We start from the raw sequence: 24,808 nt of genomic DNA, 5'->3' as shown, positions 1-24,808 counted from the left end.
GTTGAGTCGGTTATGATGCGGTTTGATGCGGTTAGACGGAGATTTTGCCAACTAAACCTTCAGAAATACATCCTTACAACCGCTGAGGCTAATTGCAGGACTATGGGGGTCCAGACTAATAAGAAAAGGAGGCGTGGTACAGTTCCTGGAGTAGAAATAGGCGACATATTCTATTTCTGGGGGGAGATGTGCTTAGTCGGGCTTCATAGACAAGCGGTCGCTGGCATTGATTACCTGACGGTTGAGGATGGGGAAGTACTACCTCTTGCGTCGAGTGTGGTGTCATCAGGACAGTACGATGATGATACCAATCAGCCTGACATGTTGATCTATTCTGGACATGGCGGATCCAAGAACGATGTACCTCAAGATCAAGTTATGGAAAGAGGAAACCTTGCACTGCAAAGAAGTTTGATGACTGACGTTAGAGTCATCCTAGGCAGAAAAGACCCCTACCTTCTGAAAAAGAAGATATACATCTACGATGGACTTTACACTGTTACTGATATCTATCCTCTGAGAGGGAAATCCGGTTTCATCGAATTCAAGTTTAAATTGGTGAGGAAGGCGGACCAACCTCGTACTGGTTATGCAATGTGGAAAGAAGCTGAAAGGTTGAGGACGCTGAACATGAGTGCCTCTAGGAAGGGTTCTATACATGAAGATTATTCTTTTGGAAATGAGCTTTTACCAGTCCCGGTGGTCAACGAAGTGGACGAAGACGACAAAACCAACCCTGACGACTTTGAATACATCACATCTCAGCATTACACAGATGATATTCCCATCGATAGCCAAGCACTTGGATGCCAGAACTGTCAAGAGGAGTCATGCACTCATCTAAGCTGCATGTGCATGCATAAAAACGGAGGCCAGGTACCGTATCACAAGTCCGTTTTGGTTTGTCGTAAACCAATGATTTACGAGTGTGGTGAAGATTGTGTTTGCCCCAACGACTGCAAAAACCGATTGGTTCAAAACGGTTTGAAGCTCCACATGGAAGTGTTCAAGACAATAAACCGTGGTTGGGGCTTACGTTCTTGGGATCCAATCCGAGCCGGAACCTTCATCTGCGAGTTTGCTGGTGTGAGGAAGACAAAAGAAGCAGTGAAAGATGAGGATCACGACTACTTATTCGACTCATCTCGGGTTTACCAAAAGTTTAGGTGGAACTACGAACCGGAGCTTGTGTGTGAGAGTATTTGGGAAAGCGTCCCTGAAGTATTCAATCTGCCGACACAAGTCTTGATAAGCGCCAAGGAAAAAGGGAACGTTGCTCGGTTCATGAACCACAGCTGCTCGCCCAATGTTTTCTGGCAGCCTATTGAGTATGGTGGGTACGTTCACATAGGGCTGTTTGCAAAGAAGCATATCCTTCCATTGACAGAGTTAACATATGACTATGGAGTTTCTTCTGTGGAGAAGGTTGGAGAAGATGAGTTACTTTACAGAGGCAACAAGATTTGTCTCTGTGGTTCAGACAAGTGTCGTGGCTCCTTCGGCTGATATGTACTTTTTTTATCGTTTGTTTCTTTTGTGATTTCCTTCTTTTTTATTTTATTTCATCATTTAATTTTCTTTGTATTCAAAAACTGAAAAAAATAATCCTTGTTTTTTATTTTATTTCGTCATTTAATTTTCTTTGTATTCGAAAAATGAAAAAAAAAATTCCTTGTTTTTTTTTATTTGTTGTTGTATGTTTTGTCTTTATCTATATATATAAAGTTAACTTTTTCTCTCTTCTCCTTATGCCACATCAGTTGCCACATCATCATTCATCTTAATTTTTTACATTAATTTAGAATTACAAAACTTTAGTTTTTAATTTCTTTTCTACCTCATAACTTAGCTATTATTTTATTTTTTTATATTCAATAGTGGTTTTAAGAAAATAAATCTATACTATATAAAAGTTGAGGCTATAAGCTTTTGAGAGCGTCCACATAGGATTTTAAACGACTAATAGTAATTAGACATCTAATTAGTTAACATTTTTCCATCTTATTAATTAACATTTTTAACTTCTATTTCTTTTTTATACAAAATATTAATAAAAAGGAAAAATAAATATAAAGAAAAAAGAGAATTGTAAACTTATGAAAAACAATATATGAAATATATAAAACTTACATTTCTTATTCTTATTTTCTTAATCTTCTTATTTTTTAACCAGAACAAGAATATTACCAAAAATATATATTCGATTAACCCTACATATTTTTAGTATAAATAATAAGAAGAGGTATCACATTTGATCATATTTTTTAAGTTGTAAATTCCGAGCCGTCAGCCACTATTAAAGTTTATTACTATTCTAAAAGTATTGGATTTAAAAATAAGTATCAATGAAAGCAGAAACAAGAAAAATTGGCTAGGTGTCGCTCTGATTTCGGGAAAGTATTAGCTGGAGTGTATGGTAAGAATCAACATAAATCACTAGATCATCATAGTTTCTATGTCAAGCAGCATGATCCCAAAAGTTTAAGCATGAAGTGTATATTTTCTTGGAAGACTATAACTACATTTCTTTTTTTTGGATTTTGAACCTAAGTTATGTTTTCTTAAACACCATTTATTTGTTTGGTTGCACTTGAAGCTAATTCCAGCTAATTCCAGCTAATTCCATTTTTTTCTCTATATGGAACATGTGTAATCAAAATGATGAAACAAAGAGAATATCGTGTATCATTTAAGTGCAAAATTGCATCAAGTATTGATGGTTGTTATGGCCCAAATACAAGTTTAGTGGCAGAAAATTAAAGATATCAGTAAAAGAAAGCATAAAGAAGACATGCTTTGTGCCATTGATGTTGAAACTAGGCCCTCTTCCACCCTAGATGTAGAGTTCATATATAAGTCCATGCTGACCTATATCAACTAATTAAGTATTACTGTGAAGAAATATGTGCTGCGAAACTGTCACATAAAGTTAGGAAGCTATGATTAACCTTTATGGGGCCCATATTTATCGTTCCTTCTAGGTCTAAACTAATGAGACAATGAAAGATGTTGCAAAAATCGAAGACAACCAAGAGCACCATTATGCATGTGAGGTGGTGAGGATAAACACTTATGGCCGTTTTAAACCTTATATAAAAGGAAACAACATGATTTACTTTTGTTTAAGTAAACCATTAGTAACCCGGAAAACGCCTAAGAAAGAAAACCTAAAAGTACAAGAAAATGCACCAAACCCTCAATATTGGTGATCAACTATTGCTCCCACCCCAACATCCTCTCTACTCACCAACGACTTGATAGATACATATTCTAAGTGATTTGTGTGGACATAAACTATTTTCGCCCTTATATATATGAAAAATATGAAAACAATGAATGTGAGGAAAAATAAGAAGACATAGGTAATTGTGCCCAATTAAATATGAAAAAAAACAAGATTGATTCATGATTCTTTTGATTCTGTTTGATTCCTTTACAAAATTGATTTTATAATTTTTTTAAATGTGTATTTGAAAATGAATTTTTATGCCTTAATAACAATCTAACTTTCTGTATAAAAGTTTTATAACTATCATCAATCAAATATGATTTTACCAAAATATATCAAATAAACCCACGCGTAGCGTGGGTTCACAACCTAGTAATATAGTAAAAAACATTTATGTCCAAAATAAATAAAACAAGTATCTATTTATAAAGTAATGATCAATTTTTTGATTAATGGGGCTAAATACAAAAACAAAATACAAAACAAGAATATTTATACTATACAGATAAATATACCACTAAATTGATGTCATCCGAAGCCACCTCAAACGAGAACACAACCGATTTTAGGCATAAGAAGTAGAAAAAAACTAAAAAGTAAAATGAAAACACTTGGATAAATAAATAAGTGGATTCACCAGAATAATTTGGCCTACGAGAATTGGAGGCTTTTGAAATGTAAGGTTCTAACAGCTACTATTTGACCTAAATCAAAGTTAAACAAATAATAATAAACATTTCATATACTAAATTAATACAATGACAACAGTAAAAACAAAAAAAATAAACAAAAAACAAAGAAAAATCAAAATATAAATTTTAAAATATAAAAAAATTTATAAAACTTTATTAAGTATCTTGAAGAGTGAGTGATCAGAGTGTAATTAAAAAAATAAAAATCGTAGAGAATTTTGTATAGTATTTTTGCCTGGATCACCAATTCATTATCTGATGGGCTTACCTTTTAAAAGAGGCCCAAAATCAGGATTTAATTAATGTTAGTAGATTTTTTTTTGTCAATAGATTTAATCTAGGGAGATTTGCACAACTAACCTTTTTATGATACCCTTTTCTACAAGTACTCTCTCTAGGTGTCCATTTTCAAAAATACCCTCTTCAATGTACAAAATGACTAAATTACCCTCCTTTATTATAACCCATGATGAAGAAAAGAATATTCTTTCCAACAAGAAGAATATTCCTTCCGAAAAATTTCCCGCCAAATTTTCCCGCCAAAAATTTTCGGCAAAAATTTTCCCGCCAAAAAATTCCGACAAAAAAAATTTCCGCCAAAAAAAAATTTCCTCCCAAAATTTTTTCCGGAATTCCTTAAAAAAACCTTGTAAATATTTATAAATCCTTAAAAAAATCCTTTAAAAACCCTTGTAAATCTTTTAAAAGTCATCCAAAACCTTTCAAAACTTGAGTAAACCTTTTAAAACCATTGTAAATCATTTTACAATATTTATAAACACTTGTAAATCCCTTTAAACCCCTTATAACCGTGATAAATCATTTAATAAAAACTTTTGTAAACTTCTAAAACCCTTTAAAAATCCTTGTAAATCCTTAAAAACCATTTTAAAGAACTTGTAATACCTTTAAAAACTTTTGTAAACCCTTCAAAAACCTTTGTAAACTTCTAAAACCCTTTAAAACTTCTTGTAAATCCTTTGAAACTATTTTTAAATCTTTGTATGCCTTTAAATACACTTTTAAATCCTTTTAAAAACACTTGTAAATCCTTTTAAAAAACCTTTAAAAATCCTTGTAAATTTTTAAAAACCTTTAAAAATCCTTGTAAATCCTTTTAAAACTGTTATAAACTTATAAAAACTTTTAAAAACCATTGTAAATCATTTAAAAACCATTTGAAAACCTTTTTAGGCTTCTAAAACCCTTTAAAAACCATTACAAATCTTTTAAAAACCATTTAAAAACTCTTGTAAATCCCTTTAAAAACCCTTGTAAACCCTTTAAAAGACCCTTTAAAAAATCTTGTAAACCCTTTAAAAAATTTGGCGGGAAAATTTTGAAAAAATAATTTTTTTTGCTGGAAAATTTTTGCGGAAATTTTTTTGGCGGGAAAATTTTGGCGGGAAATTTTTTTGGCGGGAAAATTTTGGGGGGGGGAATTTTTGGATGGAATATTCCTTCCTTTGGGAAAGAATATTCTTTCAAATAGGGGTAAAATGGCCATTAAAATATAAGAGAGGGCAAAAATGAAAATGGTAAAAAAAGAGGGTATTTTTAAAAGAGGGTATAATAAAAAGGTTATTGGTATCAATTTCTCTTTAATCTATATTAACATTTTTGCAGCAAAATTGGAAAAAACCCTTGGGGTTGAGAGTTATTTACAAGAGAATGCCATTCCATTGATATTAATTTTTTTAAAAAATCGAAATCACATTTAATTCAAAAAATTAACTTAATCTCATTCTCCTTAAATCTCTCCAAAAACTACCAAATCAATCTTTCATTAAATACATAAATTAAAAATGGATTAAAATTCAGTTACTATTTCGGAGAAAATTAACACAACAGTTTGCAAAAAATTTAGGAATTTTAACATTTTTCTTCATCTATATATACATTTTTCAAGTACATTTTTTTAAAAGAAACCTTGGGAGTTGAACTTATTTACAATCATATGACATTAGCATTTATTATTTATTCAAGAAGATATATAACTAATAAATAGAAAATACCATGTCTAATATCTTCATATAATCTTATTGTTTTGAAAATTAATTTATTCCATAAAATATATGCATAATTAAAATACATTTTTTCTGGATATGTTGCAATTTGTATTTTTGAAAATAGACTCATATTATGCGAACACATAGGGAAGCAATTACTATAATTTTTTCTAAGTAACATTTATACACGTGTTGTATGACGGATTGTGTGACGGTTTTATGACATGTTGTATGACGGTTTGTATGACGGGACGAGTATGAGTCTTAAACTTTAAACCGGGTTAAAATTTTATTGTATTATTTTTTACAACACCAATATAAGACATGTGAATCAAATTGATTTCATTATATTAATCAAACTGATTTCATTATGTTTGATATTATGTAATCTTAATAATTTTTAAATATATTTTAGTATAATATAAATTTTGAATATTATAAAAAAATCTAAAAATAAAAAAAAATTGCCCCGCGGTGTACCGCGGGTTAAAATCTAGTATTATTTAAAAAAATAAAAAAATCACAAGAACCTTATTTAATATTAACGAAAGGAAAAATAAATCTAGACTCTGGTAAAATTATATATTCTGGTTCTTTCTATGTAAGTCTTGGCTTTTCGGGTCCTCTCTATCTCTTTCCTTTGTTTAATTTTCATCTATATCTGCTCTTAATTTGATTTTTAGGGTTTGTTGTTTCTCTTCTTTTTCTTGACGTCCGTCTTCTTCAGCAATTGCACTTTTATTTATGCTGTTCTGGTGCTTTGATCACGAATTCGATAGGAATTGTACAGTCTTTCGAGGTTTATAACTTTACAGACCAAACTGCTTACATTCTTTCTTCTTTCTTACGTTGGCAACATCTTGTCTGATATATAGCATCTCACTTTCCATTGAAAAGCTTCCCTGTAATCATTTGTGATTTGATATTTGTGATGATGATCTTGTTTGTTTCGACAAGGTGTTTATTGGTAGATTTGTTTTTTTAGTAGTATTTGTCCTTGTGAGCTATGAGTAGAGATTCCAAAGGAAGAGCATGGTATGATAAATTCTACCGTAAATTGGAAACGATTCTTGTGGAGGTGGACAGTTTTGCTTCTCAGGTACTTTTCCTAGTTCCCAAGTCTCTGTGTGTTTGATGATTCCAACTAAAGGATGTGGAGTAAAAGGAAAGCTTTATGACTATATTAACATGTAATCAGACAGCCCGCACTTCCCTTTTCCACAAAGATCCGATATCTCAATCTACTCACCGCTCCCCGGAAAGCTTTATGACTATATAACCTGTAATGATGATACATTTGTATCTCCCTCTGGGATTTATACGGGTGTTTCACATCTAATCCCATCCACTACAGAGATTCAAGCTGCACATGTTGAAGACAGAGTGGCCAGTACTAGATCCTTTAGCAGCAACTCTATGAAAGGTTTGTGTGTGTTGTCATCATTTTTTCTTCCAAGTTTTGGAATTGCTATTATGTGCAGTTTTTGTTAGTTTCATCATCTTCAACACTTCATGTGTAGTAGTTAATAATGATGAGTTCTTCATTGAAGACTTCGATGTTGGTCCATTAGAAACTATTGATTTGTATGACATGACATCTCGAGAAGACCCCTCAGATTTTGACAACAATTTGCTATATGCAACGCGTGACAGGACTAAGCAACTCAGATCATTCAAGGTCCTCTCTCCCTCCCTCTTTTTGTTACACATATTGCATATACACAAAGACAAATAGTCACATTCATAGATGTGTTTGTGTACTTTCAACAGCATAGATGGGTCTACTTCTTCATCATACAATCAATTTCTTATAAGTAGTTCAGAATTGTTGTCATGTACATACAATTAATAACGTATTAATTACGATAAATATGATAATTAATAACGTATTAATTATGTATTAATTACACAAGAATATCATACGCCACTCCTACACTCTTAGTAACTTAACCTCATTTACCAAAAATAAATAATAATTTGTATATTCATAATAATACAAATACCTACCCAACTTATTTTTCCTAAAGAGACCGAACATAAAATCGATTTGTCATAAGTAGTTCAGTATTGTTGTCATGTACATGTAATAGATAGATATCATCGTTCATCTTCTTTGTTAATGTTCACCACTAGATTCCTATTAAATTATGATAAATATTGTATGAGTTACACAAGAATATCATACCTCAGTCTACACTCTTAGTAACTTAACCTCATTTGTTATAAATAAATAATAACTTGTCTTTTCATAACAATACAAATACCTTTCGTAAGTTATTTTTTCCTAGAGAGACCAAACATAAAATCGATTTGTTATAAACAGTTCAGAATTGTTGTCATGTACATATAATAGATAGATGTCGTTGTTCATCTTCTTTGTTAGTTTTGATGTAAACATGTTATGATATTTTAGTTTGGATTCATTTATTTAGCTTTTATAGTAATGTAAATCTTCATTCATGTTTGTTTTTAAAAATTTTAGTAGTAATTTTAAAACTAAACTAATGCTACTATAAAAATTATATATATTCTCATCTACCTCCTGTGTCAGCTTCTTTTACAATCAATTAGAATTAAAAAAATATCGAAGTTCTTCTTCTCATGTAATCTTCTTCTCATGTAATATAAAAGTTATTTGGCTTATGATCTCTCTTTTTAGTTTTTACATAACTATAGTTTAAATGCTTTTATAATCTAAATTGAAGTTTTTTTTATAAATAAGGTTTAAAACAATATATCATATGTTTCAAATGAAATCTTTTAATTTGATATTTTGAAAGTTTAACTTGATCATTTTTAAAATTCAATTTAATTTTAGGTAATGATAAAATATAAGGTGAGTAAATGCTCATAACTAAAGTCAATTTTGCTTACTTTTAATATTTATAATGTACACAAAATATTTTTTTTCATCAAATCTACAGTTGCCTTTTATATTGTGTATGTGCTAATTTTGTATTACTTTGTTTAGATCTCATTCAGTTTTATATTTTCCAAATATACTTTTCGTTTATTTTTAATGTTTACAATGTACACAAAATATGTTTTATACAAATTTTGCGACCGCGTTCCATTTTTTTTGTGCGTTAATTATTTTTTTTTAAACATAAAAATTAATATTATTTTATAATAAACATATAAATGAATATAAACATATTATTTTGTTAAAATTATTTTCAAAACATATACTAACACTTATACACTATATTTAACTTAATATAATTTTAAATTAATATTTCATATTTAACTAACTTTTAATTACAAAACAATACTATATATATATATATATATATACTTGCTTACAAAAAATTGGTCCTTAATTTTTTCTTTTAAAGATCATACATTTTATGAAAGTTATATTAATTAATACATACTTATATATATATACATATATCTGATTTGTGAATAATATGATAGTTATCCTTTGATTTAAATTCATTATATTATTTTCTCAACTATTTGATAATAGAAAATTAAATAAATTTTGTTGGTTAAATAGTTACATAGAAATAATTATCTTATAAATACTTTTATCCAAATTTTATATAAGATCTACTGATTTATTATACTGAAAAACAATCAAGCTTTCTCTAATTTCAGTATTTATCATAGATTTGACCATACTAAAAAATCTCTTTAATTCTTCTCTCATAAATTAACTTTTTAAAATTAGAAATAATGTTTTAAATAATTTATTACCCATATTAATAACTTTAAAAAGGTATCTTTAAAGTAGTAGGAAAAAAGTTCATTACAATTTTCTTTGAATAAATAATTATAACAATTTTCTTTGAATAAAAAATTATAACAATTTTCTTTGAATAAAAAATTATAACAATTGTCTTTGCATAAAAAATTATAACAACTTTATTTTATGTTTAGCTTATATGATATTTAATTTAATTAAAAACTAAAGTTAGGATAAACATATTTTTGCAACAATGACACTTTTTAAAAAGCAAACTATACACATAACATATAACTTACAACACATATCATAATTTTTGTTTTTTGAAATGTTAGATTAGAGATTGTAACGCCCGTGTTCTGTAAAATAATATGAGAGTTGAGTGTGTATATAAGAATTAGGGTGGACTCGGTTTAATTCTGGTTGATTTCCTAAGCTGGTCGATTTGTCAATTGAATCAAAGGAGGTTTAATTAATGTCGGTTTAGGTAAATCATGGTTTAACCAGATTAAACCAAAAACCCTAACTTTTATAAGGAGCACTTCTTCTCTCTTTTGTTTTGTTGCTGTTGTTTCTGAGAGTTGAGTTGAGAAAAGGAGAAGGAGAAGTTTACTTGTGAGGTATCAAATCTTACCGAAAGGTAATGAATTTTGGTAGGTTTGTATTTAAGGCGTGTACGTTGATTCTCCTTTTTACAGAAGTGAATTCGGATTAATACTCAGTGAGTTTTATGCAGTTTGGTGAGACGCGTTTTCTCTGTTGCGAACTGGGATCATCGGAGTTTGTAAGTGCGATCGTGGTTTCATCGTTTCTCCGATCGGCACCAATTTTTGTGGGCAGCTTTGAGACGTCTGGATCTTGCTTTTCACCGTAGTGATTAAGAAGTTAACGGTGGGTTTATGTTTTAGGGCCTCGTTTCTGCGGCTGTAGTTTTTCTGCTGTTTCTGTCCTTTTGGTTCTTAGAGATTTTTGTTTGTGTGGTTTGTTGTAGGGCGTTGTTTGGCTGTTGCAGTCGCGAGGAGAGTTTTTCCTGGTTGTTTTTGAATTCAAATCACCTTGTTAAGGTGAGTGCGTGACCATGAGCTTATCTAAGCGATTGGGATCGAGTGACTTGTTTTGTGACGATTTGTAGGTGAATTGGATGTTTAGCTTGCTGGATGGTTTGTTTTGTTATATATGTGGGTGTTATCTCATTGCTTGTGTGTATAGTTCGTAGATGGGAGGATCGCCCTCACTAAGTATGTATGAAATACTTATGCATCTCTTTCTTTGATGCAGGTAAAGGCAAAGTGTGATCCGTGGAATCATGGCGAGGAGAGGAGGATGATCTAGGCGATCATTGGTGTTTTAGATTATTGTTGGATTTGTTAGGGTGTTAGAATGGAATTTAGAAACATGTTAGGATGATCATGTTTTGGAATAATGTTTGGTTGAACTTGATGGTTTAATGAAATTGTTTTATTGGATTTTTGGTTAAGTCTTCCGCTGGTTAATATTGTTGGTTTACTTTAATGAGATTTCTTGGTTTAATTGATTTAAATTATTATGGCCCGGTTAAGCTGGTTTGAATTAATTGGGTTAATTCGGTTTGCATGTTTAAAAGAAAAAAAATGGGATGGTTTCTTTCAGAGATTAATAAAAATGACACATGTCAGAAGCATAGAGCGACACGTGTCGCATTGTGAAGCAAAGTTAAGAAGAAACCTTATCTTATCATATAAACTAAAGTTAGGGAAAACATAGTTTTGCAACAATGACACTTTCTAAAAAGCAAACTATACATATAACATATAACTTACATCACAATATCATATTTTTTTTTTTTTGAAATGTTAGATTAGAGATTAATAAAAATGACACATATCAGAAGCATAGAGCGACACATGTCGCATTGTGAAGCAAAGTTAAGAAGAAACCTTATCTTATTATATAAGATATAGTAGATTGTTACAATATTGGCCAACAAAGGCCCGATAGAGCAAAAACAAACAACCCCTTTAGTTAATACTAACCTAAGTCCACACCATACACCCAACATGCATATACAAAAATATGCTCACAGACTAGCCATATTAGCCATATTAGCAAAAAAAAAATTTAATCAAAGGTAGCAACTCTTTCTTCAGCAAAAACTTTTCAACCCACCATGGATGACTTGAGGCCACATAAGAATGTAACCTACCTTCATCTGTAACGCTTTGTGCAATAAGAAATGCTACTTGGTTTGAAGATGAGTTTTGCAAAAGTATTTCCAGTCTTTAAAAGACCCTCGCTTCCGACAAACCTCCATAGATTGGTATCTAAATGAAGGCCAAGCTGAAGGCTTGATAATTGCTTTTATCAATCGCTCCTCTTGCATTGCAAATATCACCTTCTTAACTATGTGACTTCTCATACATTCAATGCCCCTTAGAAACCCTTGAAAGTGGGCTCAAACTTATCTATGACATTAACCATAGCCGTTCTACTATGCATTAAAACCACCCCAGTGTGATCTCTATGTACCCAAGTATAACTAGCCACTCTTTTTCTACTGGACCAAGAGACACCAATATTGCATTTTTACCAGTTCAAGGGTGGCGCACTCCACAAATTTTTAACTTGCAACTGAGGAATACTCTGGCTATTTCGAAGATTTTTTCGCCCCACCATTTCTCCTCCTTGGACTCTTTTTCCACCTTTTGAGCATCAGACCGTTGCAACCAGTCCTCTTTACTTTTTTTTAATTGATTCTAAAGGAGAGAAATGTTTTTCTTTAAAGGTAACCAAATCTCTGTTTTTTCCAAATCATCCAAATACTCCAAGGAAAGGTTTTTCTCAATTCTTCAAACCAAGACGAATTCTTCATGTTGCTCTGAAGGTAATGAATAGTGGAGAAAATAGACCCTTTGTAAAATCCTTCTTCTGGAGAGGGTATACCTGATAATGCCCAAATCTTTCTTGAAAGAGAACATGTGGAAAGAACATGATTGACCGTCTCTTCATCCTTAGCACAACTATGGCATCTATCATCCAACTTTATTCATTTCCCTTTTATAGTAGCAATAACCGGAAGAGTCCCAAACAAGACCTCCCAAAGGAAAACCTTGATCTTTGGATCAGTTTGGACATCCCATATTTGAGCTTTTAAATCATTTATTAAAGGCAGTTTAGATGCTTTATTCCTAATCTGCTCATTGTTGGACTGGGAAGCCAACCAATTGGGAAGCCAACCAATAGGCATATTTAATAGAGAAATCTCCACTTTTGTTGTACTTCCATAAATAAAAGTCTTCTACCTCAGTGACAGGCTTAATCCTTTTTATTCTTTGAATGCACTGTGGTAAGAAATGATATTCCAAAGCTTCTTAGTCCCAGTCTCGATTAGCACTGTTTATCAATGTAAAGATTCTTAAATCAGGATTTAAGAGGTTATTTCTCCTCCAAGGAGCTCTCAATTCTTCATCTTCAGTCCAATGATCTATCCATACCTTAAAAGAACTTCCATTTCCAATGTTCTTCTTAACCCCATAATTAGACGATCTCTTCAGTTTTATATGCTTCTATAAGCAAATGAGGGTCAGGGGCCTAGAGTAGCATTCATAAAATCCTCATCGGGGAAATACCTACTCTTCATAATTTGCGAAAACAAACAGTCGAAGAACTATATTATCCTCCAACCTTGTTTTGCAAGGAGAGGTTGATTAAAGGTTTGGATGTCCCTAAAACCTAGACCACCATACTCCTTAGATAGACATAACTTATCCCATCTCTGCCAATGGATTCCTTCAGCATGCTAAGCATTACTCCACCAAAAAGCAGTAGTGGCACTTGATAACATCATGTAGTTTTTGGTAGTGAAAAGCATGACATAACAAACACCGACATAGCCAAAGCAACTGGTTTTAACAAGATCTTCTTTTCCATCCTAAGAAAGAAATCTAAAAAACCAATCCATAGAGCTTTGCCTTCAATCTATCTTTGTTATAACTCAAGATTTCCACTTTAGAACCACTAAAACACTCAGCCCATTTCCCATAGTACAAAGAGAAAAGGAGATAGTGATCATACCAAAAGTTTTACTTTAATTAAGATAAAAATAAATAAATAAATAATAAACGTAATTTTCGGTGAGCCCTTTTCTCTCTCTCTCTCTCTCTCTCTCTCTCTACTCCAACCTAACCACCGTGAACCGTCGCGACTCGCGACCGTAACTCGAGTACCACCGCCGTCACTTTCACAATCTCCCTCCCATGGCGTTCGAAGGATTCCCACCTCTAATCGCGGATCAGCTCCACTACTTACTCAATCACTCTCCTGATTCCATCAAGGTAACAACAACACCATCATCAATTTCAAAGCTTCGATCATCTTCTCTGATTCGTTTCAGAAAATTAGGGTTTATAATCTGATTTGGTTCTATGTAGATTGAAAATGTATGGTCTGGTAACAAGATTAATCCCAAGATCCTCGATCGGTTTACTTTGGTGATACCTTATTGTCTAGACAATATTAAATGTAAGTGTTGATTCTTCCGTTGATTACGCAGTGATTGTGTTGTTGAAGAAGATCTTTGATTTCGTGGTTCTTAACTATGGCAGGGGATGTTATTTACAATTCAGAGTATTCAATTGATGCTCCTGATTTCGTATTTGGACCTGATGATGAAGATTTTGTGCCGTGTAGTAGCACTATTGTTCCTGATGATGATGATGATCAGATATCGTCGTTGAAGAAGGCTTTGTCTGAGTGGGATAACAAGGATTCGAAGCGGTTACATGTTCTCATTCAAGGATTTAGGTTGCTTTCCTTTGAGTTTTGCTTGCCATGGTTTAAAAATCTAACAAGTTTTATGTATTTGCTTTGCGTAATTGTTGTTTCTCTTTGATTAATGTATTGTGTAGGGATCAGTATGTGGCGTATCAAAGAAGGAGAGTCGGCCAAGTTGATGATGATCGCGTCAAGTTTGAGATTAGTACCGTGTTAACTCGCAAGGTATTATAGTGATGGAAAAAAAGAAGCAACTGTGTTTGAGCTAAGGCTTCTTCAAGCATATTGTTTATGTTTATTTCTAGGCTTGGCATTAAAGGATGGATTGATAAGTAATTTTGTTTTTTGGTTTGGGATTTTTTTTCTTGGCGGAAGAACTGTAATCAGTATTTAGTTAGAACTTCCATCGTTCTCATTGTTTATGTTCTTCTTGTTCCTCTGTTCTCAGGGAATTGAAATGCAAATGGTTTCAGGAATTGACAAGGTATATATTGGTTTTTAGATTCTTTGTGAAGTAAGATGCATTGTATGCATTTGACTTTCTACTATCTTTGATGTAGCCAGAGGAAGTTAAGTTTGCAGTACCTCTTGTGATGGATATGAACATAAACAAAATGATGGTTGTGTGCCCTTGGAAGCATCAGCAGAAAATTTATCTTCAGGTTTTCTACTCGTTCCTATAAGTCTCTTTTAGCTATTCTTTACTAAAATTGCTAGTCTCTTCTTAATATACTGGTTACGGATGTAGGTAGTGTACCCGATTGTTCGGAAAATTGAATCAACACCTTCAGCACCTCGTTTGAAATTAGTGTCTTCTTCTGAATTAAAAGCGCTATTCTCTGTTGACGATGTTAAACTTCCTCCATGGATGAATGAGATGTAAGTTACATGTGCACAGAGTTTACAATACCTGCAAAACATGCATGTTCTGAACGCTATGTTTAACACCCCTTGAATCTATATTTCAAAGGTGCTTGGCTGAATATCTTCCCCATCTCGAAGAAACCCTTGAGAGACAAGTAAGTTGAACTAAATCTTCTCACACATACAAAATTGTATTCAATTTGTCGATATGAGGGCCTTATCAAGCTTTGTTTCCAGATCCAGGAAGCTGTTTCTGCAATTGATTCAAGGAGGAGTTTTATCGAGGCATTGACTCTTTTTCTTGGAAGACCTCTTGAAGCTGATCCTGTAAGCATTTCCTGGCACGCCTTGGCATATGTTTAGAAATATTTCCGAGTTGCTTAACTTTCTTATTTGTTTTTCTTTCTAGACCTTTTGCCGTCAGGCTACATTCCTTACTGCCTCTGGACAATTTACTTTCATGGTAACTCTATCACTATTCATGTTTCAAATTTGTCTTCTAGAGAAATCAAGTTTCACAGTAAATATATAGCAGTGGATTACTAGATTTTTTGGCTTTGTTGTAGGTTCATTTCTTCTTTTCAACTCAATTTCCGAAGCAGCAACCAACTCTAGTGCTTCAGAGTTGTCAGGTATCTAACTATTTGTAAACAAATCAAACAAAAGGCTTTGGGTTTCCCTATATTTCTTTAAGTTTTAAGAACTGATAAGCTTTTGATTTGCAGCATTTAAACCAATCGAGCGTACCTGTGAAATCAAACCTCTTCACCGAGTATCCATGGAGTCCAAGATGGGAAGTGGGTCGAATGGCTGAGCGAGTGTGGTTAGTCTCTTCGGACTCTTCCTTAGATATCTCATTAACTAATTCTCCATCGTAACATACAAAAGCTTACTTATTTTTGCAGTGACTTCTTGACCGATGAGGCTGTGAACTTCAAAAAGTATTGTAATGAAGTTGTGCTCCAACATTAGAGTATTTAGACTATGAGTTTGTCTTAAATTTCTGTGTCACATTCCTCCTGCTATGTTAACTCAAATGCTGTACATTTCTATTTCAATGATTCAACTGAATGACAAAAGTCTTTAAAGTTTTGAATCTGACTACAGGATGGATCGAGCTGACATGTCTAGCAAAAATGTTACACTATGATGAATAAGGGGATTGTCTTAAATACCATGAAAATGGGTATTTTTTTTTCTAAAAGTACCATTATAAGTTTTATTTTCCAAAAATACCACTAAAAATACATTTTTTCCAAAAATAGCACAGACCTAAAATAAATTTTAAAAATTCAAAACTAATTTTAAAATTATAAACACTAAACCATTCCCCTAAAAACTATACCCTAAGTATAAATAGTCAACCCAAACATTAAAAAAAAAACTACATCTTCAAAAATCAACTTTTTATATTATGGTATTTTTGGAAAAATAAAACTTTTATTTTATTTTTGGGAAAAAAAAATTATGGTATTTTTGGAAGAAAAACTAAAATGATGGTATTGAAGGGAATTTCTCTTCAAGATTTTAGATTTTAGGGAATCTAATCTTTAGCTTTGGTACGTTATTTTTCTCGAAAACAAAAAAACCATATTTTTGAGATTTTTAATAGAAAAATTGATAAAAAATCCAAAAACAAAATCTATAATTCAAAAACTAAAAGGGTGAATTTCAAAAATACCCCTTTTCATATACGTCTTTTAAAAATACCCCATTTTCAAACCCACTAAAAATGTTGAAATTTATCCAAATATGTGTTTAAGCTTATAAATATATACATAAATTACTTTTATATGTGTATAAAACTTTATATACCTTTCATAAATAGCGTAAAAATAAATTATAAAAACCTTATAAAAACCTTATAAAAACCGTATAAACCCTTTTAAAACCTTTTAAAAACCTTATATAGCTTATAAAACGATTTAAAACTATTTAAAAAACATTTTAAAATATTTTTATCGAATCTCCCAGTAGTAGTTATTATATAGATGTACCTTATAAACTATATAAAACTTTATAATTTTGTATATTTAAAAAGGGGGTATTTTTGAAAATGGATAGAAAAATGGGGTATTTTTAGAAAGAGGTACACCAAAAGGGGTATTTCTCAAAAATTCTCAAACTTTAAAAACCAAATCCAAAAGCTGAATTAAAAAACCACATCCATTCATGGCTTAATGATTCTTAACCTAAGTAGTAGTTACATTTTTGTTATTCCCCACCCATTTTTGATTTTAATCTCTTTTAATCAATGGTTGACCAAAAAAAAATCCCTTTTAATCAATTTAGGGCTTTAGATGTCGCAAAGAGCCATTTGACTTCCTAAACATTATTCGTATCCTAGAAAAACATCATGTAACAATAATTTGAATGAAATACTGTAAATTGGTAATATGGAAATATATGTAAAAGGATTTGAAGTTTAGTAGGATTAACAAAAAGGAAACTAAAACAAAACTCACTTAAGGTCAAAGAGAGTAAGAAAATGGAAACAACGTCAATAATATCTTATGTTTAAGCTTTACTTATGTTTCACTTATATTTTTTAAAATTTTAATTACTCCCTCTTTTTTATTAGTTATCGTTTTAGAAAAAATAATTGTTTCATAACAATTATCGTTTTAGATTTTCAATTCAGATGTTTGATAATATCCAAAATTTTTAACAAATTAATCAATAAGAACACTAGAAAATACATTAAAGGATGGTAGAATAGAAAATTTAAATGCTTTTATAATCTGTGTGAAAAAACCTTAAATCGATAACTAATAAAAAACAGAAGGATTACGTTTTAGTTTGTAATATTTACAGAATTTAATTACAACATATAAAGAATATATATATCTTATTAATGTAATATTCTATTATTTTCTGAAATATAGTTGAATTATTTTTTTTTATAGAAATTTACGCGTCTTTGTGAAGAAGATTGAGACTCGGTATTTGTATTTGTTCTCGTTGAAGACATCATTATAAAAAAGAAAGAAATATAAAAACTCTCATCAATAAATTCAAAATTAATTTTTACTATAATATTTTTTTGCAAAGGTTTTAGCAAATAGATATTGGATTTGGATTTCTTTACACTCATGTCATTGCATTATATCTATTTTGCTAGTATTAATTATTTAAATTTTGGAATAAATACTGATCATAAAAAACAAGAGAATTGCAACAAAACTTAAATAATAAGTATTATGCAAATATTATGCAAAGCTTGTGCAAATATTATGCACAAAGAATAGTTATTTGACATTAAAAATATAACTCAACTGAAAGAAAGTAAAACTCATGAAAAGCTATTTTAACCTAATTATAAGTTTTTGATTCAAATATTAAAGAGAAAATTGAAGGAATGCAAAGAAATGAAAGTGAATAAAGGCATAATCAATATGTTACATATAATTACCATTAGAATATATTATTTTATATGGTGCATTTGCAGCGTCTATGAACGAGTACATCCGTCCATGTTCATAATGCCACTTGCTTCGTGGTTATACAATGTAGCATACCGAAGAAATGTATATGAATCTCTATTTTATCGGTATGTTGTTGAAACTCTCATGAGTCTTCCATTAAAAGAGTACAAAGCTAGGTACACAGAATCACTTAATGTTCCTAATGGTGATAAAAATATTCCTAATGGTAAAATTAATTCTATGTATCACCATCAGTTTGTTATATTCTCGAAATTATTCAGGTTGCAAATAAATAACATCTTATAAAAACCTTATAAAACTATATTTCAGATAAAATATTAAACTATACCTTATAAAAATCTTATAAAAGCTTTGTAAATTTTTAACAAGGTTTTTAAATGGTCAAATATTCTGAAATTTTGGCAAGTGAATCGATTCCACAACTTTGGTGGAATTTTTTTTAGTTTTGGCGGGGAAGTTTTTTTCCTTTTGGCGATATTATATTTTCAATTTTGGTGTGAATTTTTTTTTTTGGATTTTGGAGAGAAATATATTCAATTTTGGCTGGAACAAATTTCAATTTTGATTACTTGACATTCTGTGATGTCAATAAATGAAAGGTAGTTAAATCATATCTAAACTTCTAAGAGTTTATTTCAAGTCTCAAACCATTGATCAAGAAAGTTTCAAGGAACCATTTAAAGAAGCATCATTGCTACAATGAGTGGAGCTATTACTCTAATCCTCATTATAATTCTATTATATGATTGATATAGATATTTAAGATCTTAGGGTTCATGTTAAAAGTATGTTTAACATGTGGTATCAGAGCTTCTGGTTCTGGTTATGAACATCTAATTAATCCATTAAAAATAATAGATCAATGGTTTAAGGAACTGAAAATGAACGTTGTGATTAGTTACTATAGACAAAGTGGTTTTGTCCACACATATCTTACCATAAACTTTTTGTCCTCGCTACAATAGACTAGAAAAATATATTAAAAATTAAAAACAACGTAAAAGTGGATAGAAGTATATAATGATCGAAAGACGGATTTAGTCCATGAACACCAAACCAATGGACTAAACCGTCAAAAGTGGTCTGTCTTTTACTAACCAATCAAAAAATTTATTTCTTTTGTTTTTTTTACTATAACAACAAGAAAACGAAGTCAGTCAAACATATCAATCAATTACTTTCTTTACTCTTATGAAATGACCAAAATAAAGCGATGAAAATATTATCCCAAAAATAGTTGAAACTAAAAATAGAAGAAAATTATAGAAGCGATATAAGAGAAACTTGAATGAAAGGAAACACAATCGGATTATAGATTTAGAAGCATGTTAGGACTTGCTGATTTGCCTTGGTTGTTGAATATTTTTGGGGGAATTATTTATTTATTGAAGTTGGTTTATTTTATTTTCGTTGGTTGCATGTTTGTTTAATTTGGAACGGTTAAGTAATAAGTATGTGATTATTATCTAATAATTTTTTTTAATAAATGGGCTGGGTTATTTCATAAACCATATCAGTATGGAATGATCTATGGATTCTAGCTTTATGCAATGGTTCCATTTCGGAATTAATTCTAATAGTCATTCATTTAATTGACTCCCTCTTGCGGTTATCCGCCTCGTCGATAAGAATCTGATGGTACCCCTACGCCACGGGAGATATATCTAATCTAGAGATATGTTCGGGGGTGTTCAGACTTATTTGCTCGGATGACACGTGATAGCCTCGGATGACGATTTGAGAGCACGCTTTAGGGTAACAACCCGAGACCGAGAGTGACTCCATGGATACCGTAGCTTGAAGGTTGAGGGCCTGATATTGAGCCGGTATGACTTGAATGTTGCGACCTAGGAGTGGGGGGAGTAGTGAGATTTCCTGCATACCGAACTCTAAAGGCAGAGCCATTATGATGAGCCGGTATGATACATGGGTTGCGACCTGTGAACAGTCGGTCAGTCGGTTTGTTTTAATTTTTGAAATTGATTTGGTTGGATTGTTTAACCCTAGGGTCATGATTAAAAGAGGAGAGTCAACTTTTTGGATAGTTTAACCGCTTTTGTTTATTCAGAGTGAAGAAGGTTTCTAAGGTTCCAGTGAGGTTTGAATGTGTTTCTTGATAGGTCTAGCTTAGAGGCTTGTGCTTCCTCTTTGGTGCTGTTTTCGTTTTGGTTTCTTCTGATTTAAAGGTGAGTGCATGACCAAGGCTTATCTAAGCAGTTTTGATTCATGTTTGGTGATTTCTATGATTGTTGATTGATTTCCTTGCTTGTATGCCTTTTTCTGTGTTGTGATGCCTTTGTACGTCCCTTTGGAGGGTCTCAAACGACGATGGAGTGAAAGGAGAAGGAGTTCCGTTGAAGAAAAGCGACTGGACTCTGGAGTGATGTTAGGGTTTCAGTGTCGCTTGACACCAGTGGTAGGTACACCAACATTTTGTGTCGCGAGTGACGATCGACACGAGTGGTGGGTGTCGATCGACATATATTCATCAGTTTGTTTGTTTGTTTGCCTTCCATCTTTGTCATCTCCTTGAAATATATTCTTTAACTTGGGATATTGTTTAATGTTGTTTTTACCATTAATACTATATTATTTTGACATTTCTTGTTTTATATGCTAGTTATTAATTTGTAAGGCTATATTAATTACAAATTTTTTCATGTGTTTTACTGTAATAATTTTGTTAGTAACAAGCAGAGGTATCATAGAGTAGGAATTTGTAAGTTTTTTTAAGATTAGGATTTTGTTTAGTTATTTAATTATTGATTCAAGAGTATATATACAGTAGAAACAAACAGATGTATCGTAGTACTATATTTGTGTATTGACATTCTAGGATTTTAATTTTTTGCAATTGAATCAAATCAACTTATATATCATGTAAATGAGATTTAGTTAATCGAGCTGAAGTAATTTATTAATGCAAACTTCTTTGGATTTAAATTTTTTGCTACTGAATGTACTAATATTGTGTTCTTATTTGCAGATAAATTATTTTTTCTTCTAAAGTTGTAATCGTTCAGATAAACCATTCACTGAGAACTCCATTACAAGTTAGTTCTTCTATTATACTAAAGTTTAGAGTCTGTTTTGTATTTATATGTCACTGTTTTTTTTATAAAAAATTGTTACTGACGAAGTCTTGAATTATAAAAAACGATATTAAATTACTACGAATATTTTTGAGAAGAATTGGACCTCAATAAATAAATATGCTGACATAAAATTGGAGACAGATTAATCAAACAACAATTTGTTTTCTTAAAACAAAACATGTCTTCTTTTCTTTCAGAAAAACTATCACATCCTTGATTTGCGATAACAGATACGTATGTAGAACCAGTGGCGGAGCCAGAAAAACTAATCATGAGGGTCATAATTTTTTCTCGAAAATAATTTATATTAAAATATAATGTTATTACAGAAAGTCATTTTAAAAATGAATTCTACACTTACTCATATAATTTGAAAACATTTTATCGCTGTTTTGTTTGTCATAATGTCAAGTAACTGTTTTTCAATAAATCAAAACTAAACAATCACTTAATAAGGTATCACAAATACGATTACGCGATGCTATCTTTACAATATTCATCGTAAAAAAACATTTTCAAAGTACCAACTGGTAGAATTAAGGCTAGTTTCAAAAGTCGATAAACCAAATGATGCAAAATATATAAACCAAAAGACAAATCCAAAAATCTATTTTGTATTTTAATTAATTGAACTAACAAACAAAAGTTTCATAAATTACAAAAGATTTGGCTTACGGTTTGTTAGCTTTCAATCCGCCTATGCAAAAATGATGAGAGACGATGAAGAGTCCAAGTTTTACAAAAGAGGATTGTGTTTTCTTAATAAACTTATAATTATGTTTAATCATCTAATCGATTAAAATTTTATTAATAGCTTAAAACCCCACAATTTGTCAAAAAAGCACAATAATCGTATGTTAAAATCTAAAAATTATATAAAATATTAATAGCATCTTTGTGTTTTTTAATGAATATAGAATATAGGTGTCGAGAGTTATATTTTGACTTGAGAAGTGTCAATAAAATTATAAAAGGGGTGTCAATAAGCTGCTTATACATGGAAAATTTAATTATTATAGTAAAAGTTAACCTGATTTTTTTTCTTTCATGCGTGTCATATGAAACCCCTAATATTACTCTACCTCCGCCACTGTGTAGAACCCTTACTTGGATCTTCCAAGTTGTCTTGTATGGTTTCTGTTGGATATGGGCCTCAATTCATGAGCCCCCTCCACTGCTTACCTGCCCGGCCCGGAGGAAGGCCGATGACGTGGCGTGAGTCTGCGGAAGACGACAAGAGACAACAAATTCGGCATAACGGCCCAGTTAGGATTCGGGCCGAGAACGGTCGGCCCATGACGATCGGCCCGCTAAGTCTTGACCTAAAGTCGGTGTCCTGTCACATCATCCGCCTATAAAAGGAAGGGGACGTGATGTGACAAGACATCAGGTACATCAAAGAGGACGAAAAGTACATCAGAGAGCTCGTCTTTAGTCATTTAAAGTGTCGAAGAGACTTAATATTCATTTCCTATTGTAATTGACGATCTTCGGTTTATAAGACGAACCTTTTAGCCCGACCCTTAACGAACATCTCCGACATTTCACCCCTTTGTGCCGAGCACTATTCAACAGTTTCAATTCACGAAGGAATGCGAAAGATACAGTCATACAAACATGGTGATGTTTGCTTTGTACAGTAGAGAAATGTGTATTTGGTGATTGTATGAATCGCTTAACCACATGTACTTATAGATAGGTTTGTATGTTAGGGTAGCTTTTTCGGATATAAGAAGGCTTTAGAAAGGCGTCAAATATTTATGAACTTGATGCAATTTTTGGAAAATAATATGTTTTTGAATCAATAATTTGTGAAAAAACATTGTATTGCTAAGATTGTACTAATATGATTGCTAGAAATATGTGATTATGCATATGGATTTAGTGATTTTCTATTTTATATTTAATGTTTTGTATTTTTGCAAATCCATTTCAGGAAATAAACATATGTACAACATTTACGTGGGCTTAAAAATTATTGTACCACGAGGTTTAATAATCCCGGCAAGGGGTTTAAGACAAGGGGATCCGTTATCTCCTTATCTCTTCATTTTATGTACGGAGGTTTTAATTGCAAACATTAAGCGAGCAGAGGCAGCAAAACTTATCACGGGGATCAAGGTTGCAAGGGCTAGCCCTGCAATTTCTCATCTGCTTTTTGCGGATGATAGCTTATTTTTTTGCCAAGCAAAAAAAGAGCAGTGTGAGGTTATCCTTGGAATTCTTAAGCAGTACGAAAAAGTATCGGGTCAACAAATTAACTTCACAAAATCGTCGGTACAATTTGGTCATCTAGTGGAAAGCAATGTACGCACAGAGTTAATGACAGTGCTTGGTATTACAACTCTGGGTGGTATGGGGACATATTTAGGGCTACCGGAAAGTTTAGGGGAGCAAAGACTAGAGTCTTTGCCTTTGTTCAAGAGCGTTTACAGACGAGAATAAATGCTTGGTCGGCGAAGTTCCTGTCAAAAGGGGGAAAAGAGGTCATGATAAAATCAGTGGCGACAGCTCTACCTACGTACGTAATGTCTTGTTTTCGATTACCAAAAACGATGACCACTAAACTAACTAGTGCGATTGCCAAATTCTGGTGGAGTTCAAATGGTCAGACTGGGGGGATGCATTGGTTGGCTTGGGACAAACTTTGTCAGCACAAAGTCTCAGGTGGATTGGGCTTCCGACATGTGGAGGATTTTAATTCGGCTTTATTAGCAAAACAACTCTGGAGACTTATAAATGTTCCAGATTGTTTGTTTGCTCAAGTGTTTAAAGGACGGTATTATCGGAAATCAGATCCAATGGGTCTGATCAAATCATACTCCCCGTCTTATGGCTGGCGTAGTATTATTTCTACTCGCCCTCTGGTTAGTAAAGGACTTATTAAAGGAGTTGGATCTGGGGACTCTATTTCAGTATGGAATGACCCATGGTTACCAGCTCAATGCCCGAGGCCAGCTAGTAGAAACAATTCACTTGTTGAACCGCTTCCAACTCTCTCTGTTAATCAATTGATTGATACTCAAACATGCTCGT

The 24,808-nt window shown here is 31.9% G+C and overlaps 2 protein-coding genes, 1 long non-coding RNA gene and 1 pseudogene across 3 annotated transcripts in view; all 4 read left to right on the top strand.

The window, feature by feature from the left end:
* LOC17875105 (histone-lysine N-methyltransferase, H3 lysine-9 specific SUVH7) overlaps positions 1 to 1,587 on the top strand; it is a 3,410-nt gene extending 1,823 nt beyond the window's left edge. Inside the window, exon 3 of the mRNA XM_006279718.2 lies at positions 7 to 1,587. Within this exon, the coding sequence (XP_006279780.2) occupies positions 7 to 1,506 (1,500 nt within the window). The 3' untranslated portion in view covers positions 1,507 to 1,587. The remainder of the gene's footprint in view (positions 1 to 6) is intronic.
* A 5,131-nt stretch (positions 1,588 to 6,718) lies between these two features.
* LOC17875343 lies at positions 6,719 to 7,748 on the top strand (annotated as a pseudogene).
* A 2,412-nt stretch (positions 7,749 to 10,160) lies between these two features.
* On the top strand, positions 10,161 to 10,938 carry LOC111830966. Its single transcript, XR_002834224.1, has 4 exons — positions 10,161 to 10,258; positions 10,355 to 10,509; positions 10,610 to 10,682; positions 10,897 to 10,938. It is a non-coding gene; the product is annotated as an uncharacterized LOC111830966 (long non-coding RNA).
* Positions 10,939 to 13,730: 2,792 nt separating this feature from the next.
* LOC17876620 (BRISC and BRCA1-A complex member 2) lies at positions 13,731 to 16,335 on the top strand. Its single transcript, XM_006280567.2, has 13 exons — positions 13,731 to 13,928; positions 14,025 to 14,115; positions 14,199 to 14,397; positions 14,502 to 14,592; positions 14,816 to 14,851; positions 14,928 to 15,029; positions 15,116 to 15,246; positions 15,338 to 15,386; positions 15,469 to 15,558; positions 15,641 to 15,694; positions 15,798 to 15,863; positions 15,957 to 16,054; positions 16,137 to 16,335. Exons 1-13 carry the CDS (start codon positions 13,851 to 13,853, stop codon positions 16,201 to 16,203), a joined length of 1,152 nt encoding a protein of 383 aa, XP_006280629.1. The 5' UTR covers positions 13,731 to 13,850; the 3' UTR covers positions 16,204 to 16,335.
* The last annotated feature ends 8,473 nt before the right edge of the window (positions 16,336 to 24,808 follow it).

This window comes from Capsella rubella, unplaced genomic scaffold (assembly GCF_000375325.1).
Source record: "Capsella rubella cultivar Monte Gargano unplaced genomic scaffold, Caprub1_0 scaffold_8, whole genome shotgun sequence".
NCBI classification, from domain to species: Eukaryota; Viridiplantae; Streptophyta; class Magnoliopsida; order Brassicales; family Brassicaceae; genus Capsella; species Capsella rubella.
The sequence above is the reverse complement of the archived record's forward strand: the minus strand, read 5'-3'. Positions and strand labels throughout refer to the sequence as shown.

What these genes read in the sequence shown, in the direction of transcription:
- LOC17876620 (XM_006280567.2), top strand. Translation starts at nt 13,851, where the DNA reads ATGGCGTTCGAAGGATTCCCACCTCTAATCGCGGATCAGCTCCACTAC. An exon ending in ACTCTCCTGATTCCATCAAG is followed by an intron (nt 13,929 to 14,024) that starts GTAACAACAACA and finishes GGTTCTATGTAG; the next exon opens with ATTGAAAATGTATGGTCTGG. An exon ending in CTGGACAATTTACTTTCATG is followed by an intron (nt 15,695 to 15,797) that starts GTAACTCTATCA and finishes GCTTTGTTGTAG; the next exon opens with GTTCATTTCTTCTTTTCAAC.